We start from the raw sequence: 11,675 nt of genomic DNA, 5'->3' as shown, positions 1-11,675 counted from the left end.
TAAAATATAGTTCATTAATGGCAGTGACACTAATTAAACACAAAAAAATAATATGTATATGCCGCCTTTATTACATTGTACTTAATATTTTATTTGTGTTAGTAAGAATTATTTTGGTATGAGTTAATTTTCGGATAAAAGGCGTCATTAAAATTTGAGTGTGCCAGTGTGAGAAAACAGTTCTTTACCCATATAGAATAAATTGGTTAACTGACTGTCATCGTATTTGGCATCCCACGGATCAACAATATTAGTTAGTGGCAGTATAGTAAAAGAACTATCCCTACAGATACTAGACTTTGTCGGATACTTGGAGAACCTGTTATCAGATCCAGAGAAAAATGATTTGTTCCAACCAGGGTGAGAAAGGACATCAAAAGAATATACTTGTGCTCAGATAATCTTGTTAGGTTATATGTACTATAAATAAATGTTCAGACAATAATGTTCTTTGATATACAAAAAAATTAAACTAGAAAGTAACCTGTGATGCATTACTTATTTCAGTTATTTGCTAAAAAACTTAAAATCAATAAATATTCCTACCAATGGTAAATATATATAATTGTTTAAACTAGATAAAGTAAATTATAATTTATAAAAAGAGAAGAAAAGAAAAACGTAAGACTACATTAAATATAAAATGTCATAAAATGTTAGCTCTCTAAGTATGTTTAATTTCGGCACAACAGACACCTTCAGTTATTATATTTTTGTTATTGGTGGTTATTTGTTTTGTGGCATGTACTTCCATGTACAAAAGACCATCTTTATTACGTTTTCTTACCGGAACCTGGGCAGTGCCTCTGTTTGCTTTACAAATTTACATAAACATCACCAGTACTGACAACAGGTGTATCGTCCCTACTTCTTTTTGGAACAGCATTGACCGACATTGAAGACGCACCATGATCTATGGGTTTATTGATAAAAAGAACGTCATAGTTCGATTTAATTTCTAATTTCTCCGAAGGTTGGAGAGAGATATATAATAGGTTGTTGGGCAATTCAGGGTTGCTATCGAAGATTTCATTTTTATGCGCTGTGTCTCCTTCCAAAGATCTTTTTTTGTTTTCTGCACTCCTCGATCTGAAAGATTATATCAAAACCATTTACTGATAACCATCAGGTTAAAAATGTTAAAAGTTAAAAAATAATTGTTGTTTAAACTTGATTGCCATTGTAGTTAAAAGTAAATATTGAATACCTCTTCATTTTCATTGATATTAAAATGACAACAACTACCCCAACAAGCATTATCGCGCCTCCAGCAGCAGAGCCGGCGATACTATCTAAAAATGGAGAGATGGTCAGATTTCATATCTGTACATTTGAACAATAATGCTATTGAGATTGAATAAGCTTAATGAAAGTGTTGTGTAATTTTACTTAAGAGGGATGTGCAGCCATCTTGTACATTTGAGGATAAGAATGTAAACTAGAACTTGAACTAGCTTGTATTTGCCCGAAGCTGACGAAAACTGTTGCCAAAAGATATAAAAGTAATAAATATAAGATTCTACGTGTTGTTTTGTATGCAAATTATGCATACAAGAACAAGACAATGCCTTTTTAGTTACTTAAAACAGCTGTTGAACTGCACAGCTACAGATTTATATTAAAGATTCAAAAATTTGAAAAAATATGAAGGGGATTCATTGATGTCCTCTCTACAACCATTTGTTGAGAAAAAGATTGAATCTTGCACATTTATGTTGTAACTTTGCTTCAAAATAGAGTACCTTATTTGTTATTTGTTATTTAGTCGGCATGTGATTTATCTTTAGAACAAGAAAAATCCAGTCTATACTTGGAACTACTGTGTCTATGAGGACGCATTGACATTATATTTTCATAGAAAAAATAAATATCAATTCAAAACAATCCTTGGTGAATTATATCTTCAATGCACCTCCATAGGCACATTTTAAGAATGGAGTATCCTACTTTGAGACAAGGTTACAACTTAAATAAACAACATGAAAAAACTATCTAAATAAAATACTAGCAAAGCGTTATTAATATTTTACAACATTCTCATTAATTTTTGTCATATATTATCTGGCAAATTAAGTTTTGTACGCTGCATATTAAGGGCATTATGTACATAAAGTAAAACTATGAATATTTCTGCTCCGAAGAAGAGGTGGGTATATTGTTTCATCCTTGTGTTTAAGTCTTCGTGTCCATCCGTCTGTCCGTAACAAAATTTCTGTCACATTTTTCCAAACAACTATCAATAGAAGATTCTAAGAGTTTTAACACACACTTTGTTTCGACATTTTATTTGGTAGGATGCATTGTTATACCAATCAGACACCAAATGCCTGTTAAATGACGATTTTGTTTATTTTTAGCCTAACTTTTCGTCAACGATTACTCAGCAATAATTTAACACATAGAAAATATGCCATATGGTAGGATTTTTTAAAACGAATTCGATGTCAACTTTCTGTTAAATTTAGAATTTGTTTAACTTGTATGTTCATATCAGAGCAGGGGTATCACTTGTGAGCACTGGCTCATAAATATATTGTTTTGTTACATGTACATACTTTAGTACATACCTAAACATGATAAAGGTGCACACTACCAGAAAGACAAATAGATCAATGCCTCCAGCTGCAGACAATGCGATAACATCTGGCTCAGTTTGATAAACAATACGTAAAATATTTCACAAAGTTAGTTAATTTTCCATTAAAAATAGTTAAAATGTGGTTTTAAGAAATAAACTGACTAAGGGATGACGCATTCTTTGTTAACATCCATTTATTATTTTTTCCGTCTTCATTCAAGAAGGAAAAAAAAAGTGCTGTTTTAATTCTGCAAGTGCGGTTCCTTTGGCAAGTTTATAAAACATTAAATAAGTGTTTTTGAAAAATTTACGTAAAGTGGATGAGGTGGTGGTTGTATAAAATGTTGGTGTTGTTGTCCAGCTAGGAAGTGTTCCACAAGTTACATTTAAAGTTCCTCCTCGTCCACCTAAAACACACAAACATTTTACCTTTCAAATTGTGAAAGATTATATTTTATTGCCAAATTGGAAGTATTTAGAAATCGTGGCAAAGAACTAAAGCCACGAAGTGCCAAAATCGGCCCTGTGATTATGAGTAAATTGAAGTCTCCCATATTGCAAAATCTATCATAATATTAAAAAGCTTGGACCTTCTTTCTTAAAAATCCGTAACATTTTTTCCGCGAAAACTCATTCAGATATATATTATAAGAAGCTAAACCGGTATCGGTCACCAGTTTTTTGCAAATTTTGCTACATGTCACCTATTTGGATAAAACTTTTTATATCGCCCCACGCCTCGATCTAAAAAGTATTGAAAAAATAAAAATTAACAATAAAATTGTGTCAAAAAAATCTTGATATTTTTTGGATCGAGGCTTGGGGGTTATTTGCATTTTTAACTTATACTTTCTGCAAATAACCGGAATTTTTCATTCCATGCAAGTGGATTTTTGGTATATGTCATCAAAACGCCGAATAAAACAGAAAAAAAAAATTAAAAAGAGACTACATGGTATCTTATTGTTCATTTTTAATGTCTTTTTGAATAAAGATTTTTTTTTTTAAATCGTATCGTATGCTCAATATTTCATGACTACGGAGCGGATCCGTAACACGAAAGTTCCGTATTGTTACTCTTGAGAATAAAATAGAAGATGAAGATTGTCTACGATCACAAACCATGACAAACTGAAGAAAAATAAAAACATGCAAGGTAAGTAGTTTTCTTCATCGATTTTAACCACATAATAACCTATAACAAAAACAAATACTCCCCTCAAGTTACTGGATCCACCCCTGTGCCCGTACAAAACTGGTGTGACTTCCCTTTGATCTTGATAAACAGTTAAGCTTGTGAATAAAAAAGTATCTTGAGTAAATATCTAGCACAAAAACTTTCTTTTCTTTACTATCTTTATCATTAGATAATCTCGATACATATTACATGCACAAAACGTCTGCTTGTCACCGAGTTGTCACCTCAGATAGGACCCCCCCCCCCCCCCCCCCCCGGAAAAGATGTAAAGTAAATCAGAGAGGTAACGTTATATAATTTTTATCTTGGCCTTTGTTAATCAATGACAATGAATTTATCAAGTCTGTTTCTTGAACTTTTATCATATGGATTGTACAACGTTTGATACGTGTGCATGTCTGTATACACTGTTTACGTTTCCTTGTCAACCGACACTAGGTCAACCGGTTACTGGATAATTCGTTCCTTAGATATTCTGGTTCATGAAATTTTTAACACTTGCAGAAAACAAAAAAAAACCCAAAAAATCCATGTAAAAAAAGAGTAATGAAATGAAAATAAATATTGGTTGTTTTTCTTGATAATTGAAACATAAAACATTGCATCTAAATGAGGAAATAAGTACAGGAATAAAAAAAAAAACCAATTAACTTAAAGACTTAAAGATAAATTAATGAAGTACATTTATTTCTTGAAAAAAATTCAATATTAAAAATATGAACAAATAACCCATATATTATCAGTTTTCGTGATTGTAATTATTATTAAATTCCGTTGGAAATTATTTATAATTGTTCTTTATATTATTGACCAAAAAAAAATTAAATTTATAAAAAAAAAAAAAGCATACAAAACGTATAAAAAAATTCATACATAATTAATATGGATATAATCAATAAAGAGTATAGATAAATGCTTTTTTAATCAATAATAAAAATAATCCTAAACCAGAGAAAAAATAATTAATGGAATTAAATTGCTAATTGTAAAATTATAAAAACATTCACAACGTAAAAAAATTAATCTATATATTTGTACTCAATAATTAAAAAAAATATCTAAAGTACAAAAAATAATTTATTCATAATAAATACATAATTCCCTTCGTCGTCAGATACGTGTTAAAAGGATGTTCCATCTGTCTTAATTTCTTCTTAATACAGTAAAACTCGTTTATAACGAACACGAATATATGAAAATCTCGGGTATAACGAAAGGTATAACGAAGGTTTTTTAGTCCCCAGCACTAATTGCTCATATAATTTTAAAAGAAATGAAAGACTATAAAATAATGAATTTTTGAATTAATGAAAAAACTATAAAATTGTAATTTCCACTTCATGTTTTTCTTTGTTGTTTTGTAGAATGGAGCTAGTTGATGGCAGAAATAGATTTCCGTGTGTTCTATGTAAGAAAAGAACTAAGCCAAATGACAGGAAGAAATGTGAAAGCGTTGAAATAAGACGATTTCTGAGGAAAACGTTCATGGTGGATGCTAGACCAGTGGATGTGTTATGTAATAAATGCAGACACCAGTACTACAGAAACAAACAAGTAAAAGAAAAACCTATTAATGCAAAACTTGACACTGAACTTCCAGGAAACTCATTATGTCTAAGTCCACCATCTGTTACCCTGCCTCTTCATAGGACTGTTTCTTCCCATTCATACTGCTTCATTTGCAAGAGACCCGGGCCGAAGCTCATCGTTGTGCCGATATCAGCAAGACTCTCAGCATTCATCCACAAGGAAGTGATTATCCCATCTGGCAGCAGGTGCTGTCCCTCACATATTGCTAATGATGATTTTATCACAGGATCACTGAATAATTTAAAGACTATAGATACATCATGTTTGAACAGACGTACAATAGTAGACCTAATCACAAGGATACGGAGTTATGCAATTCAGAATTGCTCATCCAAATTCACGTTTGATCCGTCATACCTTAACAACCTGGATTACATCACTCTAACTGGAATATCCAAAGACCACTTTGCAGATCTGCATCAGGAGATAGAAACAGAAATAAAAAATACACCTAGCAGAACATCAACAATGTCTCTAGGAATATTCCTTCTCAAAATGCGATCTGGAATGTCGAACCAGTTAATGTCAACAATATTTGGTATTTCAAAGTCGTCAGTAAGAAGAGCTATTTCAACTGTCAGGACTGCACTTATGAAAAAGTTTGTTCCAGAAAACGTAGGATTACACCATATATCTCGCCAAGAAGTGATAGCGAACCACACAAGACCACTGGCCCAATCTCTCTTTGGAAATATGACACAAAGTCAAGCCATCGCAGTCCTTGATGGGACTTATATATACATCCAGAAAAGCAACCATTTCCAATTCCAAAGAAGGACATACAGCATCCATAAAGGCCGCCCTTTGGTTAAGCCAATGGTTGTTGTTTCAACGGATGGATATTTCCTGACAGTAGTTGGTCCCTATCTTGCTGACAGTCGAAACAACGATGCATCCATCCTGAATCATATGTTGAAATCAAATATAGAAGACATCAAGAACTGGTTTGAAGATGACGATATATTTATCGTGGACAGGGGATTTCGGGATGCCCTTTGAGTCCTTGAGGAGTTTGGTATAAAAGCATACATGCCTCATCTTCTTGCCAAAGGGGAACGGCAAATGCCCACACCTGATGCAAATGCCAGTCGTTTGGTTACCAAGGCAAGTAGACTTCCTAATTTCAAAATACATGTACCCGGTATGTAGCAAATAAAGAAAATCCTAATTTTGTTTCTCTTTATTTGGTGTACTCAGAGTGTAAGGATGTGTTGCAATAAGGTCTTTGACTTGATACATACTAGTACTTGCATTTAAAATTGAGATTTCATATGAATTTACTTATTGTTTTGCTTTTCTCATTTTCTGATTTACAGATTCGCTGGGTTGTGGAGGCTGCCAATTCCAGGATTAAACGTTGGAAATATCTTGCACATACCCTCCCAACAAATCAGGTGCCATTCATAGGGGACTATGTGCGAATTGTATGTGCGATTTCCAATAAGTATTTACCACCCCTCTCTACAGGAAATGCAGATGACGATGACGCTCTAGCAGCCAAGATGCAATACCTGTCAAAGCAAGTCAACAGTTTAAAGGCATTTGTGGAAGAACATGCACTTGACAAGAGGTCATCCTGCTGGGAAGTTTCATCCGATTCTTTGAATTTCCCCAAGCTAGACGAAGAAGAAATTAGAAATTTAACTTGTGGAGTATACCAAGTAAGGCTTTGTCCAAGTTATATTCAAGAATACATGGAAGGAGAGTCTGACATCTTGGTCCATAAAGAACACCCCGGCTTAATTAGAGTTAAGTTGCAGAGTAGGCATATTTCATCAAAGAAGTATATGCTCTGGATCCAATACACAGAATCAGCTGTCACTGCCTGGTATTGTAAATGCCGTGCGGGTGCACGTGTGGTAGGTGTCTGCTCGCACATTGCATCTGTTGTGTGGTACTTGGGATTTGCAAAGCACAATGATGTCGATGTTTCAGCTACAGGTATTCAGAACTGGGGTGAATATGTCAAAGACGCTGCAATTATTGATGTCTCTGACACTGATGACAGTGACATTGAAGAATGACAGTTACAAGTATTGTAGGACTATCACATAAAGTGGATACTATGTATAACTTAACTATCTTTCATTTAATTTAAACTTGTATATTTTCAATAATAGAAAATATTATGTAATATCATAGAACATTGAATGTATTTAAATCATCTAGAAATATTGTATTTAAATCATCTTTAAATATTCCTATAATTCCAGTACGTATAGATATACATGTACATGTATGCATATTCGAAGTAAAAGTTTAAATGCAACTGTAAATTCTTCAACGAATTATTTTGTTTAAGTTAAATGTATGTATCATAAATTGTAAAAAATAATTTCTGAAATCCCGCTATGGTTGATATGTCAAAGAAAGGCAAACCCGAAAATGAATATGAACATGTATTATTACAAAAAATGTTTAATGTTTGTTTATAATTTGGTTATTAGATTATTGTTATAACTTGTACTAAATGCATTCTTGGTAAATCATATTTTATAGTTTTATAAATGTATGTAAGTAACAATTCACCACTGTATCCGGAAATCACCATATATTTACTTTTAAAAGATGATAAGTGAATAAATATTACCTTTGGTGGGATTTACATTTTTACTGCTTCCATGTACATGCGGTATTTTAAATGAGAATAAATTTTAATTTGCATGCAATATACACTATTTTACTGATCTTAAGATTTATTTAACTATAGTTACATTTATATTTACCAAGTTGGAGTAACGGAAAAGTTATATGCATCCATACTTCTTAATTGAGTGAACACAATTTCCTTTTATCATTTAATCATATGATCTTTGAAATGTTTTTACCCGGTGATCAGACCTATGTAAAAAATTAACTAAATAATTATTACAGTATTACTTTTATTTCTTTATGCTATTATGTAATTTTGTCTCAGTCCATAAAAAAAAATTAGTGTATGACCTTAGGGTCTTCACATACATTTCACCTTCTTATACATAACAGTTTCTTATGACGTTATAGTAAACACGTCAACGCCATAACGTCATACTAAACAAACAGAAACAATACAAAGTTTGAACGACTGTAAAAGGAAAACTAGAAAAGATATTGGGAAAAAATTAAGTGTTTTCTAAACTATAAATCTTAAAGTATTATTTGAGAGACTTTCACCTATTTTGGTGACAGGGCCGATTTTGGCACTTCGTGGCTTTAGTTCTTTATTATCTATCATGTCAAGTTCTTATCCGTGTTGGTCAGTTATCATAATCTGAACAATTACAAACAAAGGCTGTAAAACAAGTTTTAATCGACGTGAGAAATTTTCACAAAAAGGACGAACCAGTTTATAACATGCAAATTGGAAATAAAGTAGTCGCAATAAAATTTTGTTTACAGTATAAGGTGAGTTGGAGGAGAAGACACACAGAACAAAGAACACTGCTTTATATTTTCGATCTTTCTTGCATATAAGGCCCTAGAATAAGTCAAATACTTTCATAATACTTTCATATCCCTTATCAGATAAATGATTATAAAAAAGTTATACGATCTTAATGCAAAAAGGTATCTATATGACATATATTAATGTTAGAAATAAAATGAAAAAAAAATTAAAATTTCAATAGGATTATTTAATCTTTTGATATAACGATGTAACACATCATGAATCGCCCCATTTCTATAACAACTAATTTTGTATTTGAGGCATGTTTTTTTTTTACATGTACAGACAACAAGTTGATAAGAGAAGTCATTACGTTGGTGATGATTATCTTTGTGTTTTTCGTTCGATAAACCAAATATGAACTAACTATGTAAAAATTTACTTTTTGAGAGATTGCATATGACACAAATAAATTTTATTTGTATTAATATTTATTCGTATATTCTTACATTTGGTACATTTATTTTGTTGCAATCATTAATTCTTTTTTCATTGTGCCGAGGCGATACTTAAAAGTCCACTAAGTTGACATCATATCGAATATATATTGTATTGAAACTACCAACGAATGGTTTTTTTTCCAATAAATTTGAATTACTTGGACATGTCATTTCTAAACTAAAATTTAATTTATTCAATAAACAGAAAATTGTATAAAATTACCGTTTTCATTGAATCCAACACATTGTTTAAAGATATCTTTATTGTTCCTTGCCATGTATTCTGTCCTTACAATAAGTATGTCGTTCACTCCGACTTTAAACGTAGAAGATATAGTTTGATTGCAGTACAAACTAGCTGTGTTGTTTACTATTACTCTGGTATTACACAAATGTGTTGTTACTTTATATGATGTCACAAGTAGATCACCAACAAACAGTGAATGTACAGTATAAGTACATGGGCGGCCTATGTTATTCATATCGACAAATACATAAGATCCAGACCTCACCGATCCATTACAACTGCTCACTGTTCTGAAATCATCGGAAAATTTAAGATATATAAACTCATATTTTACATAAAACAAATAGTCGACTAATACTATATGTAATAAAAAATATTAAAAGTAACGTGTAGTGAGCAGAAATGATATTCTCATTGTAATACATCGATGTCTAGAGAGTAGCGTAACAAACAGTCTGACCAACTAAGATATATTCATTTTTGTAAATCAATAAAAATGTTAACTTTTACAGCTTAACGTCATTATAATCAATTGTTCCATGAAAAAAATAAAATAAACTAATAATGAAAATTCGCTTACTGTCATCTAAACATTGACCTGCAATAAAAAACAAGACCATTTTATGAATTCACAAAGAGTGGAGAGAAATGTTAACAAGAGAAATAAAAATCATAAGATCAAAAGTCTGTCTGTCTGTCTGTCTGTCTGTCTCTTTCTCAGATTTAATAATAAACAATTCATATCACAAATTGACATATGGACAAAACATCAAAAAGGATCGGCATAAATGATTTCAATTTGAAAATTCATTTGCTGGATGAAGAATACGTAAGTCAAAACCTTCTTACCACCAACTGATGTTAAAGGACAAAACTTTTGCCTACAGTGAATACACATGTACCTAAAACAAATAGTCTGATATGTGTATAATAAAAATATCAAGAAAACTACTGGTGTTATCCATGGACTTTTCTTTCAAATTGCCTTTTTACTTACCTTATAAAAGACCATTAATTAAATAGAATTTCCCCACATCCCCAATCATTCTCATTTTAACTGATAATCATGAAACCATTTAACATGTGTGTGTGTGGATCAGTTGGCATTATTGGGAAAGATGAGCTAATTACGAAACTTAAAAAAGCAACCATATACGAAACAGATCCCAGCTATAGGAATAAAGGGGAAAAATATTATTTACACAATTTCCGTGTGTCGTTTGAAATAAAAGTTCACCAAGTGACATGAATGTTTTCTTAATCAGTCGTTTTTATTAGGATATCTTCCTGTTAATTTAAGTAGTTTATTTGAATGTAAATAAATACACCAACGGTGATGACAAAAACCTGCAACTTAACGCTTGAATGAGAAAAAAAAATCAGCTTTGATATGCATGTGCAATAGAGGTCATTTTCCAGGAGTAATATATACATATCAGGCTGGTGTCAAGTTAATTAACATTTTTAATGATGTAGATAAATTTCGGTCAGAAAGTGGCATATAATGTTTTACCAAAAAATGTCTCTTCCTATTTTCTTCGCAAAATGCTGCTATAAAACAAATAATTTATATTTTTGGTTAAAACATTTTAAAACCATCTTTTCCCACATTCCTTCGTCTGTTTTTTGTCTGTTTACAGAAAAATAATAAAACATTTTTCATTGCAGTAGTTGGGCTACAAAACAGGTCAAACTAGTGTATGGCCGACGACTTAATATACTTGACAATGTGTTAACATGCACGGTTCTAGCAGGGGGAGGGAATGGTCAGGTTCCTAGATGTTTCAAACCTAATTTACAATGTAAAATTGCCAGAAAATGCCATTCCCCGTACCCCCTCCCCTATTAAAAATTATAGGCTGCGTGTGTTAAATATTTGCATGTGTTATTCTAATTACATCAATTTTGCATGATCAAAGTAAGAAAAACAGGTAATTGACGTGGGCGTATAGATACATGTACACGTATATCAAAGCATCGAAGAAAAGGATTCTTCAACCAGTTTATTAAGACGTCAAAAAGGAGCTCACCTTTTGCCATTGAAAAGGACATACAAATCAGAACTGCACAGAATAAAGTCTTCATTTTCAGTGAATTTTAAGAACAAGGAAAAATAAGGAAAAATAACCAACGTAATAACATAAAAGTTATTTCCGGTATAAAAAAAGCAAAGATATATAACTTCGATTTAGACA

At 31.7% G+C, this 11,675-nt stretch overlaps 1 protein-coding gene across 1 annotated transcript; it reads left to right on the top strand.

Moving 5' to 3' along the window:
• The first annotated feature begins 3,072 nt into the window (after positions 1 to 3,072).
• Positions 3,073 to 6,487, top strand: LOC117680915 (uncharacterized). Its single transcript, XM_066072330.1, has 2 exons — positions 3,073 to 3,734; positions 5,141 to 6,487. Exon 2 carries the CDS (start codon positions 5,142 to 5,144, stop codon positions 6,363 to 6,365), a length of 1,224 nt encoding a protein of 407 aa, XP_065928402.1. The 5' UTR covers positions 3,073 to 3,734; position 5,141; the 3' UTR covers positions 6,366 to 6,487.
• Positions 6,488 to 11,675: the final 5,188 nt, after the last annotated feature.

The sequence above is a fragment of the Magallana gigas genome, chromosome 9, assembly GCF_963853765.1.
Source record: "Magallana gigas chromosome 9, xbMagGiga1.1, whole genome shotgun sequence".
Taxonomy (NCBI): domain Eukaryota; kingdom Metazoa; phylum Mollusca; class Bivalvia; order Ostreida; family Ostreidae; genus Magallana; species Magallana gigas.
The sequence above is the reverse complement of the archived record's forward strand: the minus strand, read 5'-3'. Positions and strand labels throughout refer to the sequence as shown.